Genomic DNA, 25,057 nt, shown 5'->3' on the forward strand with positions numbered 1-25,057 from the left:
TTCATAGGATTCTATGATTCACACAACTCCGCCAACCTCTGCCACGTCACTTCTGCAAATTTCTCTGGCCTCTCCACCTGTCTTGTTTCCCTCTTCCACGCTTTCCATCTCACGGCGTCCACTCAGTAACACACTTATTCCGTCGTTCAATTCCACTTCCTCTTTTATACCTTCTCCACAGTATCTTTCACTCCAGTCTGCTCTCATCCAGCTCGCTTTCTTTCGGTCTCACAGCGTTATTTCCACCATCTTTTAATGAAAAAACAATCCGATGAAGCATCTGCCTGGAATTTGTGTCTATTATGATGTCACGATGGCATAGTAAGTGTTCGGGGGTAATGTCTACTGTAAGGAACTTGGCAAAATTGAGGCACTTATATACCTCTACACAGTGAAGCAGTAATATATCATCTGTAATATGTTTTATAAAAATAAACCCTGTACATGATGTATAACCATAGGGCAGATAAACTTTGCTACGATTGCAAGCGTCACGCTTTTGTTATTCCTAACGCCAAAAAAAACCAACATACTTTGATTTTATTTTGCCTAAAGAGAAACGATTAACTCAGAACTAATTCTCTGTGATGGTGAACAAAACGGTTTGGTGTTAGCCAAGAACAAAATATCTAAAGGACGTTCTAGTATCTCAAAGTTTAACTGAGGTCGTCTTGACATTCACCATCATACCTGACTTCCAGTTGAATAGTCAATGCACTACATTCTTCCAATAAAATATGCTTATAATAAATATATTGCTTTTTTCTGCGGCGTTATGTAGCTATCTCTTGTTTAAATATCTTAGAATACACTTCAGATAACCGATCTGTATCAGCCAAAAGGCACAGGTCACATCCTGTTACGTTGCTATTATCAGGAGAATTATCACACAGATCATACCTGTATAACACATTTCAGTATCTGACCACATAAACACCAAAATCTGGTGTGGTATTTGGAAGTGAACACAAGTATACAAACTAAGGATAACGACAGATGTTGCGAAGGCCGCTTTATGAGCTAAACCAGGGGTTTCTAAGAACCGTGGGTATCCATACCCCTTTGGGGGGGCATGGAAATCAAATGTTGGAGGTATGGGACTATGTCTGGGTACTGGTTTTTATTTAATGTATCAGTTCATACTTAGGTAGAATGTTAGATTATAATTATTAATAACTAGCACTGTTATTCCATATTCTAAAACCAAGCTTAAGTACTACCCTAATTTTTGTTGTAGTCGAATTACAGCTGTTAAGTTGTAGCTGTTTGTATATGTCATTTCTAATTTTTTATTATATATATATATATATATATATATATATACATATATATATATATATATATATATATATATATATATATATATATATATATATATATATATATATATATATATTGTAAATGAGTATGATAAAGTTATTAATGCTTATGGATTTATCTCATGAGCTATTCCTAGCTACCCATATCTATAGTACAGTAAATTGAAGCTATTGACATATTTGGAAGTCATACTAGCAACTAATGGGAATTGTGGCGATTATTTTCTTGAGTCAAGTGAAGGGGATATGGGACTATATTGGGGGTCTGGAGTCATCAAAATGTCGAGAACTATTATGTTAACACAGAACATATCTGCGTACTCAGGCACACAACACTTGCAGGTGACGTCACTAACAACGCCGTGGCAAAGCGCTCCTGAGATGGGTGTTGTTTCAAATGTTTTCTGAAGTTGAGATGATTTGCGCATCAGACGTAATGCATGTCAAGTTTACTAACAAACATCATTTATTCTTTGATGTTTTAAAGAAGGGATGGGAATGTTATGTAGATGCTATGCTGCAGTTTTCATTCTCTTGCAGTTTACGATGATGGCGTGTAGAAATGAGTCATTGAGATAGACTACTTTGTATTTCGTCTTTATTTTCGTGACTCTTATAGGAGCGTGAAAGGTGGGCGATAGCGAGTGTAAGCCTTAAACTATACAATAAATCGAACACACACACACGCACGCACGTACGCGCACACAGGTGGACACAGATACAAACACACACGAGTGCCGCGTTCATACATATGCGTGGACGCGCGCGCGCGCGCGCACACACACACACACACACACACACACACAGTGGTGTGTGAGTGGTCTCAGACCTACCCAGAGATCAGCAAATAATGAGCTCTGAGCTCACTGCCGTAGGGTGGTGTCTGGCTGTCTCGACAGAGACTGCAGCAGATCCGAGGTGAATACACACACACACGTCGGACGGACGGCGAGGATTGACGTCCTGAAGAAAAAGTGAAATATTCGTGGATCTCAACGCAAAGGAAATACCTATTGTATTTACAGGGAAAGGGATTGCTCGTGGTGTAGTGGGAAAGTGAGGAAAAGGGAGAAGGGGAGGGAGTACTGAGGGAAATGGAAGGAAATGAGGAAGGAGAGGACTTGGTCCAGGCAGGCAGACGCCATGTAAACAAGCGCGGGCCAGAGCAATTTAGTGACGATGAAGGGACTAACAAAAATGTAAAGATTAGAAACATAGATAAGAGCAGCACAATAGAAGGTGAGGATTATAATTTCCATGGATTTAATGAGGATTATAATTTCCATGGATTTAATGGAGGAAAAACTTGAACAGATGACCGAACATTGGGAGATTAGGTTCGGTAGAATGTCAAAAATTGCGGAAAGGGTTGAAAGATTGGAAGAACAAGAGAAGGCGAACAAATTTTACACCCTGGTCTGTGGTCTGCCGCTCTGTGCTTCTGGTATTGTGCAGACTGTAGAGTTGACAGAGTCTGCACTCTTACAAGAAATAAACGCTTTTGCAATCACGTCTTGAGAGCAGGAAATTGAACTACCAGTCAAAACTATTTCTAAATAAAGGACAAATAGTGTCATTTCAAATCTCAATAAAGGACAAGGACAAATAGAGCTGAAATAAAGGACGGTTGGCAACCCTACGTACAGTGCTGTTGGCACAATCACTCCTTCATATATCCTCCTCTTAGCATCCATTCCCACATGTCTATTGCTCATTACACTTTTTAACCCTCCAAGGCATTTACTCGCTTCTCTCAATCTACATTCTACCTCCACCCCAACTCCTCCCTTTCTTGCCACATTCGCACCCAAGTATCTAAAACTATCCACTTCCTCCAGTCTCTCACCCTTTATGTTAACTTCCAGCCTGCTGTCACTCTCTCCCCTTGTACATCTCATCACCTTACTTTTGCCCACATTTATCTTCAGCTTCATTCTTTCACACACCTTCTCAAACTCTGTCACTAACTTCCTTAATCCCTCCTCTGATCCTGCTACAAGCGCAGTGTCGTCAGCAAACAACTGGCTTATTTTCCACTTTTCTCCATTTTCTTTAACTATCTCCAACCCCTGACACACTACCCTTGTATTCACTTCTCACACCACCCCATCCATGTATAGATTGAACAGCCAGGGTAACATAACACATCCCTGACGAAGTCCCACCTTTACCTCAAACCACTCACTTTCTCCAATTCTAATCCTAACACAAGCTCTACTACTCTCATAAAAACTCTTGACTGATCTTAACAGCTTTCCTCCTATCCCATATATCTGCAGTACCTCCCACAGTGTCTTCCTGTCTACCCTGTCATAAGCCTTTTCCAGATCCATAAAAGCCCAAAAAACTTCCTTACCTTTTCCTATATCTTTCTCACATATCTGTCTTACCACAAAAATCTGATCTACACATCCCCTACCTGTCCTAACACCACACTGTTACCAATTACTCCCTCTGTTCCTCTCCTAATCCTCTCAATCAAGACCATCCCATAAGCCTTCCCAACTACACTCAACAAGTTGATCCCTCTGAAGCTACTACACTCACACTTGTCCCCCTTTCCCTTGTTGTTGTTGTTGTCGTTCCCTAGACTGTCTGTCCGAGCAGTCCCGTCTCCCCAAGGAATGCTACTGCCGAAACTGGGTTTTCCCACAAATCCTTTATAGAGTGTATGTTGTGTTGTTTGCGTGCATGATTGTGTATAATGCAGTCTTCCATTATGTGTTGTATGGTATGGGGTGAAGTGTTACATCCTGGGCAGCTGTTCACAATGCGGTCATCCAGCCTCTTCTGGTAGCTTAGAAGTGCTGGGTGGTGGCCACACCGCAGTCTGGCCAAGTGGACTCTGTCCTTTCGTGGGAGAGAGGATTCAGAAGGGTGGATATCAGGGGGTCTGGTACCAGACCCCTTTCCCTTGTAAAGCGGAACTATACAGGCACTCCTCCAGTCCTCCGGCACTCTACCCTCTCTTAAACAAATATTAAATAACCTCACCAGCCAGTCCACCATAACTGTACCTCCTTTCTTCAGACATTCTGCATAGCATCCATCCAACCCAGGTGCCTTACCTGCTCTCATCATCTTAACAGCTGCTTTCACTTCATCTTTCCCTATTTCTCCTCCATTTTCCACATTCATCACTCTCATTTTCTTAGCGCTTCCCTCTGCAACTACCTTTCCCTCCCTATCCTCCTTCACATTTAGCAATTCCCTAAAATACTCTGCCCACCCTCCTCTCACTGCCCTCCCTTCCACTATCATCTCTCCATCTGCACCTTTTACCTTTTCTTCTCTACTTGATTCGCCTCCTCTTTTAATTTCTTTCCAAAACATCTTTTTATTACTTTCAAAATTTTCTGTCATACTCTTATCCCATTTCACATCTGCTCTCCTCTTTGCCTCCTTTATCTTATGCTTTACTTCTCTTCTCTTTTCTTCGTGCCTCTCATATGATTCTCTCATCCTATATTGTAACCAATCTGTGAATGCTCGTTTCTTCTCTTCTACACCCTTCCCCACTTCCTCATCCCACCACTCACCACCCTTCCTTCTATTTCCTCCCGCCCTCCCCGCTCCACACACCATCCCTGCATACTTTATGACTCCCTCCTTGAACCATCCCCACTCCCCTTCCATTCCCAGTTCCACTCCATCCTTCACTCCCTCCCACTCCTCTCTCATCCCCCAGACCCAAAAAAGCTTGCCAAGTTCGATCCAAGGTCAAGGTGATGCTGACAGTTTTCTTCGATGTTAAGGGTGTTGTTCACCACGAGTACCTCCCCAAAGGCTCCACATTGAACCGGACTTACTACACTGAAGTTCTTAAATGTCTGAGGGACGCCAACCATCGCAAAAGGCCAGAAGTGTGAAGTGGTGACTGGTTTTTCCATCATGACAACGCTCCAGCCCATTCAGTCCTCAGAACTCATGAGTTTTTGGCCAAACACTCGATCACTGTTCTTCCCCTCCACCTACTCACCTGACCTTGCTCCTTGTGATTTATTCTTGTTCCCCAAACTCAAAAGACCCTTGAAAGGAAGAAGATTTGAGACGAATCCCGGAGATTAAGGCAAATGCGACGGAGTTGAAGGACATTAAAAAAAAAAAGCATACCAGAACTGTTTCAACAAGTGGAAACACCATTGGGATAAGTGCACACATTGGGGAGGAGTGTACTTTGAAGGGGACCCAGATCTGTAACTTCTAAATAAAGTACATTTTGCTTTATGACATCAGTCCACGTATTTTTTGAAGACCACGTACACTCATACTTGTCTCTTTTTTCATTGTAAAGTGGAACTATACAGGCACTCCTCCAGTCTTCTGGCACTACCCTTTTAGACAAAAATCAAAAAACCTCACCAGCCAGTCCATCATCACTGTACCTCTCTTTTCTAGACATTCTGCATGACATCCCATCTAATCAAGGTGCCTCGCCTAGTCGCATCATTTTAAAGCTGCTTTCACCTCACTTTTTCTTATTTCTCCTCCATTTTCCTCATTCATCACTGTCATTTTCTTAGCACTTCCCACTGCAATTACCTTTCCCTCCCTATCCTTTCACATTTAGCAACTCCCTAAAATACCACCACTCACTACCCTTCCTATTTCCTCCCATCCTCCTTGTTCCACACACCATCTTTGCACACCTTGCGACTCCCTCCTTGAGTTCATCCCCATTCCTCCTCCACTCTTAGTTCAACTCTATCCTTCACTCTTCTCTCAGTTTCTTCTTGTACTCCTTTCTTTCTCATTTAAGCAATTTATTCTAAGCATCTCCTTACCTTCTGTCCTTTCCCTCTTTCTCCATCTATCCTTCTCTCTCAACTCACCTTCCACCAAAAAATTATCTGATATTCCACCACTAAGAACATGTACATCCAAAACTCTTCCTAAGCTTCTCCTGGTTACCACTATTTAGTCTATCAAAACCCTATCTACCACCCTCTCCAATGTGTGCATATACTTGACTTTCTTCCTAAAAACTGTATTTGCTATCATCAACTCTATAAACATACCACCATCATCTACTATTTTTTTCTGGCATTCCACACTTCCCAACCACCCCTTCGATTAGATTGTCTCCTACCCTAGCATTGAGATCTCCCAATATCCCTACTTGACATTTCTCCCTAAACCCTCTATGCACCAATTTAAATCTAGCCTAAAAGCCTCCCTTTCCTCTACACTCTTTTCACTACCAGGCCTATATGCACTTACAAACACCCACATCTCTCTTCCCAGTTTCACTTTCATCCACATTAAACTTGAAGAAACCTTCAACTCTACTATATGCTTATTTATCTCTTCATTTATTAGTATAGCCACCCCTTCTCTCCCTCATCCTCTCTTCACTCCTGACACCCTTAGTCTTACTCTGCTGGTCTTCAGGCCACTTGGTGATCCATAACTATTTTTGAAACATCTCACCATGTCTGTCCTGTGCCACCTCCTTCCATTCTCTTGGTTCTATTCTGCATATCTACACATCTTCTTCAGTGCATCTCCTCCAGTCTTTTCTAGGTCATCCAAGTGGTTGTCTTCCATGCACTCCACTACTGAGGACTTTCTTTGGCCATCTATCTTCTTGCATCATTGCAACATACCCTGCCCATTTCAATCTTTTTAAAATCTTTTTACACTTTTAATATGGGGTCGTTTTGTTTGTTCTTGAATTTCTTGGTTATGTCTTATTCTCCATTCTTGCCTTTGGTTGTCATACATGGGTCCTAAAATGCTCCGTAAAATGTTATTTTCAAGAACTTCAAACTTTTCCATAGCATTCGTAAGGGCCCGTGTTTTGCAGCCATACAATATGACTGGTCTCGCTACTGAGTTGTACAGTCTCAGTTTTGTTGTTCTTGATATTGACCTTTTCTTAAATCATTCTGTTAGGCTGTAGTAACAACGATTTCCTGCTCCAATTCTGGCTTCCACTTCCTGTTTCATTCTTCCGTCGCTGGTCACCTTTTCTCCTTAGTATTTAAAATCTTTACACTCTTTATGTCCATCCCCACAATCTGTACCCTTTCTGGCATATTAGACTCTCTTCCTATCTTTATTACCTTTGTCTTGTTCTCATTGATCTTGAGTCCAACACTTTCTGCAGTTTCTTTAAAGAGCGCCGCCAGGTTTTCCATTTCTGCTTCTCTGTCATGTCGTCGTCATACACTAGTAGTTTTATGGTTATATCTTCCAATTTTATTCCTTCGTCTCTCCCATTCATACTACCTCAGATTATTTTTTCATTGCCAGATTAAATAACAGAGGTGTATGCATCCTTGCTTTAGGCCATCTCCTATCTGAAAAGGTGATGTAGTTTTACCCCCACATCTTACTATGCTATTTGTGTTTTCATAGCATGCTCTTGTTAATCTGATGTACTTATGTGGTATTCCTAATTCTTCCATTATTTTCCAGATGTTCTGCTCACTCCATCATAAGCCTGTTTGAAATCGATGAACAGGTGTAGTTGCTCTCTATCAAATTCCCAATACTTTTATATTTGTTGTCTTATAACAAAAACTTGGTCTGTTGTTGCCTCCCTCTTCTAAAACTGCATTGGTACTCTCCTACTATATGCTCCATGTACTCTTCCATTCTGTTATACAATATCTTGGTAAAAACTTTATATGCAGTTGATAGTAGGCTTATTCCTCTATAGTTTTTGCACTCTAACTTATATTTTTTGTGTATTAGTATGATTATCCCCTCTCTCCAGCTATCTGGTTATGTTTTCTTTTGTCCAAATTACTTTTATCAGTCTGTGTAGTCTTTCCATTAAAAAATCTCCTTTTCATATTTCTGACGGTATTCCGTCTTTACTGGGACTTTTATTGTTTCTTAAATGTTTAACTGCTCATTTAACTTCCTCCAAAGATATTTCAGGCATCCCTTCTGTTAGTCCTTAATAGTTCAATTATCGTTGCCTGGGTTGTTTTCCATTAGCAGGTTTAATAATTCTTCAGTGTTCCATATTTCCATCAATTTTGCCTCTCCTGCTATTATTTCTCCATTCTTATTCTTTATAATTCTCTCTCTAGCTTGATACCCAGTTCTTATTCTTTTGACTCCTTGATAGAATTGTCATATTTTTCCTCCATGTCTATTTCTTTCAATATTTTCTACTTCCTTATGAAAAGCTTCTCTTTTTTCTTCTTAGTAAAAGTAACAGACTTTTGAAACTCTTGACACCTTCCCAACTATATTTTCAAACTCAAATTCACCCCTCCCTTTCAAATTAGTTTCATTCAATGCCAACACGGCCATCTTTCTTCTCACAAACATATTGCCTATCTCTTTTACTCTCATCTGTACCCCATCCGTGCAAATTAAAAGACCCAAACCTTAGGGTTCTGGTTGGAAACTCCCAGATCCTCTTATGCCTTTGCTTTTAGGATAAATAATGACAATAAAATACAATTCAACAAGCTCAGTCTATATTTTTCAGACCAGCATAGTACAGTAATGCTTCCTGTTTGAGTTCTAATGTGTGAACATATAAATGTATATATATACATATATATATATCACACATGTACATACAAACACATTTATCTTACATGAGCAGCATCCACTTGGTCATTGCTGGATTACCAAAGGGGCAGATTCATTCCATAACCTGCCTTAGCCAGCATTCTATCTGGTTTCCAGTCACTATAGACTAACAGATCCCTAAGTCATTTATAAGACTGGTTCTGCCAGCCACCACTCAAGATACTGTTTGGTTCCTATGCTCCTTCTCAGTTCATTCTCACAGCCCAAGTGGGAAGGTGAACAAGGCTGAAGAAAGAGGGCATACAGATGGGAGTAGAAAGATTTTAGTAAGATCAAGGTTTTATACCCTGCCACTCAATTAAATATTTTCATACATTATGGCAAGGGCCACCTACATACAGCATTTTTTCTTTTATCCATTCCAAATGTCCCCTACAGATATCAAATTTTATATGCACACTAAAATATACTTCAAAGTAGTTTCATATAGTGATACACTATTTTGAAAATGGTAAAAAATAAAATAAACATTGTCCAACACCTCTCCCCATTACAACTAAATGACAAGAAATCATAACTACACAATTCCTAAGAACCTAGACCTTTCAAAACATCCTCCTCTCAGCTATAACCCTCCCTTCATCTTGCGATACTCCCCACACTGAACCCATTCTCTCTTCAGGTTTAGTGCTCATTCCTAGGCCTAGCAGGAAGGTGGTGGTATGAACTCTTGATTAATACTCTACCTCTTCTCTTACTCCATATACACTAGTATCACATGAAACCTGTCTTCACAACTTTCTTGATTCTAGATTACTCATTTAGGTTTCTGTCTTACTGTATAGGTTAGAACTCGTAAAGTAAAGCACTTCAAGGGCAGATCCCAACACTTGCCTTAAAAAAAAAAAAAAATAATAATAATAATAATAATAATAATAACAATAATAATAATAATAATAGAATAAGAATAATACAAATATATATATATATATATATATATATATTATATATATATATATATATATATATATATATATATATAAAATGATGATAATAATAATAATAATAAAAATCCTGACCAATTTAAGCCCCCCAAGGTATCATCACAATTCACAACCTGTACACTATTTGCAATGTCATACCTTAACTTCCCCCAACCACTATCTACTCCTTCCTATAATGTCTACAAATCTCTGTACAATTGTCCTCAGTTCTGTCACCTCAGTGAGCTTCCACAATGTTTTCAGTATTTCTCTATCATATCTTCACACCCTATAATCTCACCCACTCCTCTCCTTCACTTCATCTTTTTGCAGTACTGGGCAACTGAATACCGAGGCATTCACTTTTTTTTTTTTTTTTTTTTCCTTTCATTTACAAAAATACTAATGACTTTAATATCAAACCACAGAACTACTTAGTAAAAGATAGAGCCAGATTTGATTAACAAAAGTGAGTATCCCACATTTATCAACATTTTAAGTAACACAAGGCTTGACACCAAACAGGGGAGAGATATGAGAGTTTATCAGGACACTGGAATACAATTCTTAAAACCTCTCCAATGACATAAGCAGTTAAGAGGTTTAAATAGAAAGGGCAACATCTTTTTTTATTTTTCAAAGATTTTCCTAACCTGCATACACAAATTTTATAGAAAAACAACCATGGTATGCATGTCTAGCAAGCAATAGCAATCAGGCTTTCAGACTGCAAGCAGTAGCTTACAGTCTGAAAGCCTGATTTCTATACTAGAAAACGACCATGATAGTAAAAATAGCAATGTCTATATATATATATGTATATATATATATATATATATATATATATATATATATATATATATATATATATATATATATATATATATATATATATATATATATTATATATAAATCCAGATGTCACTTTTCTTCCTTTCTATTCAAGTCCCCCTTAACTCCTGAAACAGCTACTGACAAAGTTTCTTGGCACATGTGCCTCGCCACATGAGAGAGGCAGGGTGTGATATCCCATACTATTTACAATCACCCCAACCCTCCAAAGCATCAATTCAACAAATCTTACTTCCAACTACTGTAGTCTATGGATATTTGCTGAATGAATGTTGACACCTAAATCTTTGCTGTAAACAAGACATTCGACATTTTGCTACCAATTCACAAAATAAAGTAGGGCCTGGAATTCCAAAGTAGAGAATACCAAGGCAACTATCACACATAACACAAAAGCACCCTGGAGTAGCAGCACTGCCAATACCAGCACCTGCACAAGCCTGTACTCCACAGAATATGTCAATCATGGCTCAAAACATCACATGTATTCAACTGTGTATTTGTGTACAACTTCTACCTTGGCAACATCCCATATTAAACAGACATATTAACCTGTTTTGTCTCCTTTAGAATGAGATTATTTAAATTAATTTCATGGTTCAAATGAATGCCTTTACTATTCCAGAACCTTTTACAGATTCTTTTTAGCTTATACTTGGCAATTTTGTCCATCATAGGTGGTACACTTGGTACAAAATTGGATATATTGATCAAGACTTGACTAAATAAAGAAAGAAAGAAATAAAGAGGGCTGACTAAGGACACATGAAGGATCTCAACTTCGATGTCAATTTGTAGCAAGTCTGCCCTCCTTGGCTAATTGAAATTATTAAGCATCTTGGAGAATACATGTGTTATGTATCATCATAGCAAGGAGGTTACGAAGGCTACACTGTTTACATGGCACACTGTAATACAGTAACAACTGCTAAAGGAATTTTGTTTTATACTGTTGAACTGATATGTGTTCCTAAGTGAAAATGCCTCCTGCATATTTGCCCATACTAGGTTGATATACATTCTCCAGCAAATAATAACCAATGGCTCAAGTGTCACTGACTTGTAGCCATGGCCCCCCAATACAGCTATGGTGATTGGGCCCTCCCACAGATCATTCTGGGAAGAAATGTTGGAACACTGTCTGTCATATTATTATGGGTTTTTCCATGTCACTGTTGAGAAGGAAAAGGATGAAGAGGTGGAAGAAGAGATGGAGGAGTAGGTGGAGGAACAGGAGAAGTGGGGAGGGGGAGTGGGGGGAAGAGGAGAAGAGCTGACAACTGTTAGCTCTTTAGTTAAGCGGACAATTTTTTTTTTTTTTTTTTTTTTTCTTTTTTCCCAAAGTGACAGACTGGGCCCAGGCAGAACATGTGAAAAACCATATACAATTTTTACACCATGTGTCTCACAGATTCAAAGTGAATAATAAAAATTGCAAGTTCAATGGAACCAAATATAACATTTTCTCCATAAGAAATGCAACACATATATTTGAGTTGCAAAATGTGTCATGCATGTTCACTAGTGACTGTATTATGTGACAATGTAAGTTATTTTACATCCATCCCCATAGCAGTTACATCATGATCCAACTATCACAAGTACACTTCTGACAGTTTAAAATGCATTCATATGGATGTATACACTTGCCCAATACATGGCAAGACAGTTACACAGCGCAAAACCATTTCATTCATAACAAGTTTCCATCAAGCCCAAGGGACTAGTGCCACAGTCAGTTCAGAAACAAAAATCTGCTTTGGCCTAATCTTAGCTGTGAATATTTACAAAAAATTAATACTAGACTATGACAGTTGAGTTTGTAACATTATCAAACAGACAAAGACATCTTCAAGAGTAATATTTACAAAGCAACTAATATGGGACAGGGCATTTTAGCAGTTAACCAAATGAACATCAGAGTTTAATGGCACATAAATGAAATTTAAAAAAACACATTCACAAACAATACATTTAACAGCTTCACTTAGGTCTTTTGAGTCATGTAATCATGTGAATAAATGATTTCCAATAACAAACAACATAACAATTACAATTCCTATTAGACAAACAAGAGCATACACAATACTCTAATCCCCACCATATTCCTTCTAAATACCTCAATTTTGCCACTAAAGTATGTTCAATCCTTTTTAGATTTTTTTTTTTATTGATACCTTCTGCATTCTTCAAGACATTTCATTTTCTTTAAAAAAAAAGCCTTAAACATATATCAGCTGACAGATCCCCTACAAATGCATCTAACTTTTATCTCCAAACTTGGATATCCTATGTGAGCAATAATGTTAGATGCATTACAACTAATCTATGTAATATCAATTTCTGATTTCAATAGGATAGGAACTCCAAACATTCATGACATATTGGCAACCTACATAAGCTATTTCATTATCATGAAAGGTTGTTACTTTTCTCCTAGAAACTTGTGTTTTACATTACTTCTTCCATGAATGTGTAATCTGTGCAGTGACCTCTTAATTTATGTTAGGATATGCCTGGAGGCCACACATAAATAACAACTGTGTACATTGAATAAATCATCCCCATGAGAAATAACTGAAAAAAGAAGGGTTATGTTTTGCGTGCAAGTGTCGATACCCATACTTCTATGAAAAATCTGTTTTAACAATCTTAATGTCAGTATCCTAATCTATACAAATTATCTTGTGCTCATGTAAGAAATACTAAATTCATAAGCATTTGCCATAACATTAAACTTATCAAATTTTGAACAAAGTATGTATGCACACAAAAATTTAGTTCAAGTGTTGCAGTGTGGCCATCCCATAAAATTATAGCTTCTCACTTTTTATTCTTCAATGATGCATTTCCATCCTCCTCCAATAAAATCTTGCATTATTGAAAAAAATCCATTAAATTAACACAAATTAAGAGGTATCTGTATATATATATATAAATTTGTATTATGTACATGATGTGTGTACAACCCTTTAAATTTCCAGTAACATAAGTCAAGCAACTGCTCCCCTACCCTACTGATTGTTACATCATTGTACATAGTAAATGAAAAAGAAAAAACAGTATTCTATGTACACACTTGGAGTGTGGGGTATTTTAAGTTTTCTGGGGATTGTGTACACAGCATTTAGAAGTTTGGGCTTGCTTAAGGGCTCTAATGAAAGTTAAATAATACCTTCTTAAAGTCCAAAACTGCAGTTGCATGTAAATTCCCATATTACGTTTTACTCATTAATTACTAATGAAATGCAATATCTTGCATGTCATTGCATGTGACAAAAATTATATATACCCTAGCAAGTGTTTTGGATGGAATTTATTCTTTATATAAAAAAAGTTGTCAATTTGGGATGTTGAAATTTTGCATAGTATTTTCAACCGATTCTTATTTAGCTTCTATTGTTTTCTATTCTTTTCAAATGTACTAAAGTAGAACTACTCAGCTAAAAGACCAAATTCAACATTCTACACCAAAAAAGTAACTTTACGATAAGCGCTCAAAGTTGAACAATGCCAAATGCACATAAGATCAATGAACAAGGTGGTTAGCACCTCTTGTACTTTTACAAACTCCAGGAATCTTAAAGGGTTCATTAACATTTACACACAAGATGGTTGTTTTTCACACACTAATCAGTCTCTCCCATGCACCCACACAGTGACTCAATTTTCTATTATTACAAGTATACATATATTCCTACTTCCAGCAATATACATTTATTCTTTGAAGAGTGTTGTTCTATTTTCTTTTATTTCTTTTTCACTATTTTCATCTAGTGCTGGTAGTACAGCAATGTGTGAAAAGTGTGAATTAACTTTCTAACTGTACTGCACAAATGATCTTTTACTATGTACAGCAAGTGGAATGGAGTACTGAATTACAGAAGCTGGGGCTATGCCAGGGTTGTGTAATGTTACCATGGCTGTTCAACATGTATATGAATAGGGGTGGTAAGGGAGGTAAACACAGGAATGCTAGGTACAGGTTTAGAATTGGTGGACAAGGGCATAGGAAGTAAACCAGTTGGTACTTGTGGATGACACTGCACTTGGGGCCAATTTGAGGAGAGAGTGAAGCAGCTGGTGAATGTTTGGCAGGGTACACGACCAAAGAAAGTTACACATGAACATGGGTAGAAGTAAAGTGATGAGATGTACAAGGAATGATGATGGTGGCAAGTTAAATGTGTGTCCAGGGCATGAGGCTTGAAGAAGTAAAAGGTTTTAAGAAACTGGGGCTCCATATACTGGTGAAGGGAGGAGTGGATGTGGGGGATGAATTATTATGATGATTCAGTTTAATATCACAAAGCTCCCACTATCTGGGTAGTTATGGCAAATAAATGTCTGGTTGGAATGAAAAGTGTTACAAGAACTAGGTACTTGGGAATGAATACAGAGAGAAAGTTGAACAATGAAGCGAGTGTATCTATGGTTATTTATGGAGCAGACTTGGAACATATGGGAGACAGAAATGAGGAGATGGAATGTTTTTCAAATTGTTTTGAAAATATGATAGACATTACAAGAATTCTTGTTACAACCATCACATTTCTTTAACACTACATTCCTAAAACATTCAGTCTCTTCCTTTTACTATTTTCCCCCATAATATGACCAAGATTACCCCAACCTGTCTTTCCTTTTGGTTTTGAAAGCCATAAAACATGTAAGTGGATTACCTCCCTTTACAGGTAAAATTGTGGATGAAATTATATACATACATAAACATTCATATATCTTTCTACCTAATAATCTTTTTCCCCCCATTACTGTGACTATAATACAGCTCCTAGAAGAAAGGGATGCCTAAATCAATTTTCACCACACTTGACTTTTTGCCTGAGCAGAGTATATGCACACTTGTATATACATGTATGTTCACATAAATACAGAACATGCTAATGTACACATTCATATACATAAATGCATGTAATATACATGAAACAAATACATGTAATACATGTTTTCAATTATGTTAAAAGAACACACAGACAGACTGACAGACACAGACACACACACATACACACACACACAAAGTTACCTTTGGTTTTTGTTTAAACTCAAAACACTTTTCATCAAAACTGGAAGGACCTGATCCTTACCATGTGAAGTGACTACAACCATTCATGTCACCATCTTCTTGCTTGCCTAAACCTTAAAAAAAAGCTACCCTCACAATAAGAGAAAACAGACACAAACTAGAAAATATATACAACATGAATATATACATATTTTTTGATCTACCAGCTCTTTTCCCTACTTTGTGAAGATAGCCTTTTGTCAGAACTAGACAGGTCACATTTGTTCACCATGATAAGGCATATGGCCACACACTTTCCTACATTCTGATGACAACTTTCTAGTCACAGCCAACACCAATGAACCACCACCATCTTTACATACATATATATACACACACAATCATGTAGGCACCAATATATCTTCACCTACATGTGCATCCATAAAGAAGTATATTAAATAAACACATACAGAACAGATATATATATACCAATATTATGGGATTGTAACCTATACCCCCAATTCTTTTTTATCTGAATAAATTTAACTTAACCTGTAAGGTCAAGCTCTAACCCTGATCCTTGATAATTTTGACAGCCAGCTACTAGTCCCTGACCTCCAATAACATCATTCTGGATATCAAATTCACACTACACTACAGTCTGGTCAGGTACTAGCTTCTGACCTAAATATTGTGTCGGGTCAGCTGACATAGAATGAGAGAAAGAGAAGAGCTAGGGTCTGCCAAGGTCATCGCTTGCGCTTCAAGGCTACCTTCAGCAGCGAATCAAACAGCATTGAATCAAAATCACTATTTGCTCCACCCTTGCCAAGTGCACTACCAATTCCAGGACCTGGTTCTTGGGCATCTGAGGAAAAACATGAAAATAGTGGTTACTTAGGTTTCTCATACATCTCTACATACATACATATACCAAAGGCTTTTTCCCCTTACATGGGGGGTAGCCAAAAAGATAAAGGCATAGAAACCACTCCCACCCAATCCATTCCCTACACATTCCACTCCCCTCCACCCTCCTCCCTCCCTCTTATCTTGGCACCTACTAGATGACAGGTCACCCCTGCATCCTGTCCACTGCCCTGGGTCAGAAGCAGTGTCGCAAGACACAGCACATCCACAGCAAGGCCGCTTCATAAATTCGGCGACCTCCCCTCTCCGTCCCCTCATGCAGAAAAGGAGAAGACGGGGAGAAATCCCTTTGGGCTGCGTCAAATTTTTTCTCATACATACTTCCTCACCCCCCATCCCCTACCCACTCCCCCTCATGCATTACAGCATCATCCATACACAACCATTCTCCATTCACCCTTATCTTCTGTCCTCTCCCATCCTCCCTCAACAGACATTCCTCTTTTGTAATGCCCCATCCATCCATCTCATCCTGGGATGCCCCCTCATATTCACTCCTTCCACATCTGCCTTCCACACCTCTTTTACTAATCTTTCTTCACTCATTCTTTCCATGTGTCCAAACCATACTAATACTCTTTCATCAACCCTATCTCCCAGCTCCCTTTCCACCCCTGCTCTCCTCCTCACCTCTTCATTTCTCACTCTATCTAGTCTAGTAACCCCTATCATACTTCTCAGACATTTCATCTCAAACACATTCAAACACATTCAAACTCCTTCTCTCTTCCTCTCTTATGTTCCATGTTTCTGCCCCATACAGTGCTGTTGGCACAATCACTCCTTCATATAACCTCCTCTTAGCATCCATTCCCACATGTCTATTTCTCATTACACTTTTCAATCCACCAAGGCATTTACTCGCTTCTCTCAATCTATATTCTACCTCCACCCCTACTCCTCCCTTTCCTGCCACATTCGCACCCAAGTATCTAAGTCTATCCACTTCCTCCAGTTTCTCACCCTTTATGCTCACTTCCAGTCTGCTGTCACTCTCTCCTTTTGTACATCTCATCACCTTACTTTTGCCCACATTTATCTTCAGCTTCATTCTTTCACACACCTTCTCAAACTCTGTCACTAACTTCCTCAATCCCTCCTCTGATCCTGCTACAAGCGCAGTGTCGTCAGCAAACAACAACTGGCTTATTTCCCACTTTTCTCCATTTTCTTTAACCATCTCCAATCCCTGACCCACTTCCTTTGCATTCACCTCTTGCACCCCCCAATCCATGTATAGATTGAATAGCCAGGGCGACATAACACATCCCTGACAAAGTCCCACCTTTACCTCAAACCATTCACTCTCTCCAATTCTAATCCTAACACAAGCTCTACTACTCTCGTAAAAACTCTTGACTGCTCTTAACAGCTTTCCTCCTATCACACATATCTGCAGTACCTCCCACAGTGTCTTCCTGTTTACCCTGTCATAAGCTTTTTCCAGATCCACAAAAGCCCAAAAAACATCCTTACCTTTCCCTATAGCTTTCTCACATATCTGTCTTACCACAAAAAGCTGATCTACACAACCCCTACCTGTCCTAAAACCACACTGTTCCTCACTAATTACTTCCTCTGATCCTCTCCTAATCCTCTCAATCAAGACCCTCCCATAAGCCTTTCCAACTACACTTAACAAGTTGATCCCTCTGAAACTACTACACTCACACTTGTCCCCCTTTCCCTTGTAAAGTGGAACTATACAGGCAGTCCTCCGGCACTTTACCCTCTCTTAAACAAACCTTAAATAACCTCACCAGCCAGTCCACCATAACTGTACCTCCTTTCTTCAGATATTCTGCATGGCATCCATCCAATCCAGGAGTCTTACCTGCTCTCATCATTTTAACAGCTGCTTTCACTTCATCTTACCATATTTCTCCTCCATTTTCCTCGCTCATCACTCTCATTTTCTTAACGCTTCCCACTGCAACCTTTCCCTCCCTATCCTCCTTCACATTTAGCAACTCCCTAAAATACTCTGCCCACCTTCCTCTCACTGCCTTCTCTTCCATTATCATCTCTCCATCTGCACCTTTTACCTTTTCTTCTCTACTTGATTCACCTCCTCTAATGGCCAGATTGACCTTAGACTCAGAATACACACAACCTTGCCAAACCAACATCATTCCATCAGCACAATCCTCACAAATATCACCTAATAAGTTCTAGAAGGCTTCAATAGGAAAATGCCACCTGACAATGGTAATGAAGGTATCAAACATACATACATACATATACCAAGGCTTTTTCCCCCTTACAAAGGAGGCAGCCAAAAAGAAAAAGGCAAAAATCCATTCCCACCCATTCCATCCCTAAATACACTCCAGCCCCCTCCACCCTCCCTCTTATCTTAGCACCTCCTGGATGACAGGTCATCCCTGCACCTTGTCCACTGCCCTGGGTCAGAGGCAGTGTCGCAAGACACAGCACATCCAAATCAAGGCCGCTTCATTAAATCGGCGACCCCCCCCTCTCCGTCCCCACATTTATCTTCAACTTTCTTCTTTCACACACTCTCCCAAACTCTGTCACCAACCTCCTCAATCCCTCCTCAAACATAATTAAGGCTTTTGAAACCACCTTAACACATCCTTTCAGAAATAGAAAAATAAAATAGAATACATAAAAATGCACAGCAATTACAAATGATTGACAAACTTCCCAGCCTGCTGAGTACATTATATTACAACAATCATCTACTGGGAACCAAGACCATGCAGCTTATGCTTCTCTCACGACTTGTAAAGACCCACAGCTCTCAGTTAGCCATTGATGGCCACCAGATTGGCCTTTAAATAACTCATGAAAGAGATACTGGGTAGGAAGTGTGGGGCACAAACACAGGACTCTAAGCAACATTCTACTCAAACATCTACTACAACTATCTCCAGTACCCTCCACAATACTTCAATACAAAAACTTACACAATATACAAAACAAACACTCATTAGATGACTGTCAAGTTCTATACTTCACAAAACTTCCCCAGTAATCACTCCCATAGCATAAAAGAATTACAATGCCCTCTATTCTGGTCATCACCCACCCCTGGAACAAAACCAATGCAGAATAATTATCTATTTATATCTACATACCAAGAGCTTTTTCCCCCTTACATGGGAGGTAGCTAAGTCAAAGGCATTTCCTCACCCATTCCACTCCATCCACCACCTTTCCCCCCTCTTATCTTAGCTCTTCCTGTATGACGGGTCATCCCTGTATCCTGCCCACTGTCCTTGATCAGAAGCAATATAGTAACACACAGTACATCCACAGCAAGGAAACTTCACTTAATTGACAACTCCCCCTCCCTATCCCTTCATACAGAAAAAGAGAAGACGAGGAGAAATCCCTTCAGGATGTGTCAAAATATCATTCACAAATAAGCACCCCCCATCCCCTGCCCCTCAAAACAACAGGTGTACAAGGAAAGTTATTGAAATGGATGGAAGATTTCTTGAACGGGAGAAAAATGAGGGTGGTACTTAGCGATAAAAACTTAACCTGGGAAGAAATTATAAGTGGAGTCCCACAAGGTTTTGTATTAGCTCCGATAATGTTTGCTATATATATAAATGACATAAAGGTGTAGAATGTTATATGAACTTCTTTGCAGATGACACAAAACTACTAAAGAAAGTACAGAAAAAGACTGTGAATCACTACAGAGAGACCTGGACAAAGTCTGGGAATGGAGCCAAAAGTGGGAAGTGAACTTCAACATCAAGAAATGTAGTATAATGGAGTTTGAAATATATATATATATATATATATATATATATATATATATATATATATATATATATATATATATATATATATATATATATATATATCAGGACAATGTAAAATTGGTACAAAGGAAGTTGAAAAAAGTTAGCTCTGAAAAGGACCTAGGACTAATTATAATTATTAACAAAGACATGTCACCAGACAAGCATATAAACAAAATAGTCAGAGAAACCTACAATTTGCTAAGATCAATAAAGGTGGCTTTTAATTACTTGGATGAAGTAATGGTAAAGAAAATATGTCACACTGATAAGACCAACCTTGGAGTACACTGCAACACTATGGACACCCAGCACAAAAACAAAGAATATAAAGAAATCAGAAAGAATCCAAAGAGCAACAACAAAGATGGCACCAACACTCAAAATTGACATACGAACAAAGATTGTCTAGACTGGAACTACCAACACTGGAACAAAAAAGAGAAAGAGTAGATCTATTGGCCATTTACACAATCATGAAAGGCATGGAAGTCCTTGACAGAGAAGACTTATTAAAGTGGGATAAAAGAACATGTGGGATAAGAGAACATGAAAAACTCAAAAAAGATAGTTTTAGAAGAAATCTAGAAAGAGATCTAGAGAGATCTAGAGAGAGAGAGATCTAGAGAGAGAGATCTAGAGAGAGAGAGATCTAGAGAGAGAGAGAGAGAGAGAGAGAGAGAGAGAGAGAGAGAGAGAGAGAGAGAGAGAGAGAGAGAGAGAGAGAGAGAGAGAGAGAGAGAGAGAGAGAGAGAGAGAGAGAGAGAGAGAGAGAGAGAGAGAGAGAGAGAGAGAGAGAGAGAGAGAGAGAGAGAGAGAGAGAGAGAGTCTTCCACACAGAGTGGTGGATGTCTGGAACAAATTGGATGAAACAATAGTGTGTGCAAAAACCATACAAGAATTTAAGACCAAACTAGATGTTGCGAGATAAAAGGATGGGTTACTACAAGCATAGCTCCCCTTCCCATATAATACAGAATAATAATGATAATTGTGGCCTCATTTCACGGACTAAAAAATTGTAGCCCCAAAACAGATGGTAAATCCTCAAGCCCTTCCATAGATTTCTCTGGGAAGAAACTGTGGCCAAATGTACAAGTTTAACCTGCTTGTAGTACTAGAACAGTCACAGGCAGATCCCACCAAAAACAAAACTGGCCTGGCAACTGACACTAGTTGCCCTTGATGCACATGGAAGATACAGGACATCATATCAAACTGTCCTATTCATTCATGCTTATTAAGATCAGGAAAACTAACTTCAAGAAAACACATCTTCCTTCAAAGCAAAAGCCAGTGATAACCTGCCTATTAAATACCTAAGACACAGAACTTAATACTACATTGTCCTGCACTCTCTCCAGACATAATTACAGAAACCAAGGCCTTCTCCCCTTAAGAGGGGGTGGCCAAGTCAAAGTATACACCTATTTCATACAAAATTATACTCCAGACAACAACACAATCTCTACACTGAGTGACTTTTGGGCTGTGCAATCATGGCCAATTTCCTGAGGGCTGCAGGTCTCCTGCAAAGCAAAATCTGGGCAGCTGACAAATTAAAAAACAAACTTATTCACTCAGTTAACTTATACTTCTTTGTAACTTACCAAGATCTGAATATTGAACTTTGCAGAAAGCACGTCTTCCTCCAAAGCATAGGTCATAGTGAGGAAGTGATTTATCATCATTGCCATGCTCCACAGCCTCATAGGCACTATCTCGATTTTTATATGTGACAAATCCATAGTTATCCCTGCAATAAAACAAAATATGTGGTCACTACATGTGTAAATCAAGCAATTATGAAACAAACATAATACAAAACAAAAGAGGTTATCGCTTAGATAAACACTGAACAGATTCTTGCACAAATAAAATATCTAGCTTCCATGAGGACTGGAAGACAGTATGCATAATACAAATTTTTCTGGGCAAAGTTCCAAGCTTAATATTAGAGAGGATAATGTGAGAAACAGACAATTAAAGAGGAACAGAATTTTTAATAAAGGGGCTGTGTTGCTCACACATTTACAAAGACAGCTCATTAAGAACACTTGTGAAAAAAGGGAAGAGATTTGATCTTGTTTTGATGTAAAGATGTACAGTGGACTGGAAACAAGTACAGAACACATGACTGTATGAAGGAGGAAGGGATGAGTCACCATGTAATTAAACACTAGGAGTACACCAACTCCATCTGTCAAGCCCTGCTGTGGAAGAAGGCCCCTTTGGTATACACACACATACAGGAAGGAAGTGTCCCAGTAGATTGGAAGAGAGAAGTATACAATGCAATTTTCTCATGTTTTAATCAACAGTGAATGGGTTCAGTATGATGGGGATGAAAATGTTTAGTTAGCACATTTGTCATGTCTAGCAACCAGACTTTGTTGGTAATAGCATGGAGTTGCAGTAATACATACATACATACGAGGTCCATTCAAATAGTATTCGACCTTGGTCCATAAAGAAAAGATTTGTGTACATTTCAAAACTTTTATTCAATCACCTTTGAAGTACTCCCCTTGGGAGTGCACACACTTCTCCCAGTGGTGCTGCCACTGCTGGTAACATCTCCGGAATGCCGAAATTGGTACATTTAGAGCTCTGCCGTCGTTTTTCTCATAATTTCCTCTCTCAACTCAAAGCGCTTCCCTTTAAGGGTTGTTTTCAGTTTAAGGAAGAGCCAGAAGTCACAAGGTGCCACGTCTGGAGAGTAGGGAGGGTGCCGAACAAGTGGAGTATTGTTTTTGGCCAGGTAAGCTTGGATCAGGTGAGCAGAATGAGCAGGTGCATTGTCATGGTTGCGCGCAGCCCACATTTGCAGTCGTTTTTGTCGCACAGCATCGCAAAGGTGTCGCATAACTTCCAGATAATACTCCTTATTAATTGTTTGTCCTGCTGGTGCATAATATTCATGATGCACAATACCACTGGAGTCAAAAAAAATGTCAACATTACCTTGACGTTGCTCTGAACCTGTCGTGCTTTTTTTGATCTGGGTGATGTCTGATGCTTCCATTGTGATGACTGAAATTTTGTTTCCGGGTCGTATCCATACACCCATGTCTCATCACCAGTGATGATGGTCTTCATGAAGTCAGAATCACTGTTAGCACAGTCAAGCAGATCTTGTGCAATTGCCAGGCGGAGTTGTTTCTGCTGTTCCGCCAGCAACTTTGGAACAAATTTTGCACACACTCGTCGCATGGCCAAATCTTCGGTTAAAATTGTATGAACTGATCCTGTGCTTATTCCTACTTCTCCGACAATCTCGTTAATGGTTATACGATGGTCGTCCTCCACTATTCGACGAACATTCGCAATGAATTCTTCATTTCTGCTGGTGGATGGCCTGCCAGACCGTGGCTTGCTCTCAACTGAGGTTTGTCCTTGCTTGAAGCGGTTATACCACTCTTATATCTGTGTTATTCCCATGGTTTCATCGCCAAAGGCTTGCTGAATCTTCTGGATAGTTTGCACTTGCGTATCACCAAGCTTGTGGCAGAACTTAATGCAATAGCGCTGTTCGATGCACTCCGACATGTTGCGTAAGGACGATAATCCGACGAGTATGTACTGGATGACTGCACTCTAGCCTTAACAGGTGGGAACTGGCGTGCACTACAGCTTTTAAAATTTCCACACATGCGCAGTAAGGGTGCCATCAACTGCCACAAAAATGGATTCCTGAATGGTAAATTATTTTTCCTTTTATGGACCAAGGTCGGATACTTTTTTAATGGACCTCGTACATACATACATACATACATATACCAAAGGCTTTTTCCCCCTTGCAAGGGAAGTAGCCAAAAAGAAAAGGCATACAAACAATTCCCACCCATTCCATCCCTAATACACTCCACTCCTCCTACACCCTCCCTCTTATCTTGGCACCTCCTGGATGATTTTAATCTACAATATATTAACTACATATACTCTACATATTTACTTCATGAAAAATACAAACTGGTTCCTCCTTACCCATGTTCCCTGAAATGTACACTGATATCAACAATTGGTCCATATTTCTCAAAACGACTGCGCAGATCAAGTTTTGTGGTGCCCTCGGAAATCCGACCAATATAAACAACTCTTCTTTCCTCTACTTGCTTGATTCTGTCATCATCCTGAGAACAAAATAAAATACATAATGAAAAGATATGATAATCTTGGTATATACAAAACAGCAGTAACATGTTAAAATTTTTGCCAACACAAATTAAACACAAGTTTATACCATCACTACCCTTCTTCTTAACATTACATTTGTAACAAATCAATGAGAGATAGAGCTTGAAAATGGACTGGTATATTGATGGAAATGGACAGGAGTAAACGGGCCAACCTGAGTAGTTTTGTTCATGTTATTCTCACAACATGGATCATAGATACCCTTACAGGATTTATGAATGGATGGCGTACGGTGTGAGCTAGGGGTGGACCATATAAAAGGTGGGTAGATGGAGTAAATAAGCCATATTAGCTCATGCTGAGGATGCTGAACAAACAAAAATGTGAATGTGTGATGGTGAACCTTATGCATACATATGTGAAAAATATGTAAACAAATGTATACACTGAGACACCTCTTCCATGAGAAGGATGTTTACTGCACCAATACTTGGGCAAAAGGGGCAAAAGTGCAGCCAGTTCAAGATTGCACAACAG

At 39.1% G+C, this 25,057-nt stretch overlaps 1 protein-coding gene across 6 annotated transcripts in view; it reads right to left on the reverse strand.

The window, feature by feature from the left end:
• Positions 1-8,741: 8,741 nt before the first annotated feature.
• Positions 8,742-25,057, reverse strand: part of LOC143024626 (uncharacterized) — a 109,532-nt gene continuing 93,216 nt past the window's right edge. For all 6 annotated transcript variants that reach the window (XM_076183515.1, XM_076183516.1, XM_076183511.1 and 3 more), the window contains 3 exons: positions 24,371-24,516; positions 21,994-22,139; positions 8,742-16,542 (listed from right to left, as the gene is read on the reverse strand). In XM_076183515.1, the coding sequence (XP_076039630.1) occupies positions 16,424-16,542; positions 21,994-22,139; positions 24,371-24,516 (411 nt within the window). In that variant the 3' untranslated portion in view covers positions 8,742-16,423. The remainder of the gene's footprint in view (positions 16,543-21,993; positions 22,140-24,370; positions 24,517-25,057) is intronic.

Source organism: Oratosquilla oratoria, chromosome 4 (genome assembly GCF_046742065.1).
Source record: "Oratosquilla oratoria isolate Oo_2021 chromosome 4, ASM4674206v1, whole genome shotgun sequence".
NCBI classification, from domain to species: Eukaryota; Metazoa; Arthropoda; class Malacostraca; order Stomatopoda; family Squillidae; genus Oratosquilla; species Oratosquilla oratoria.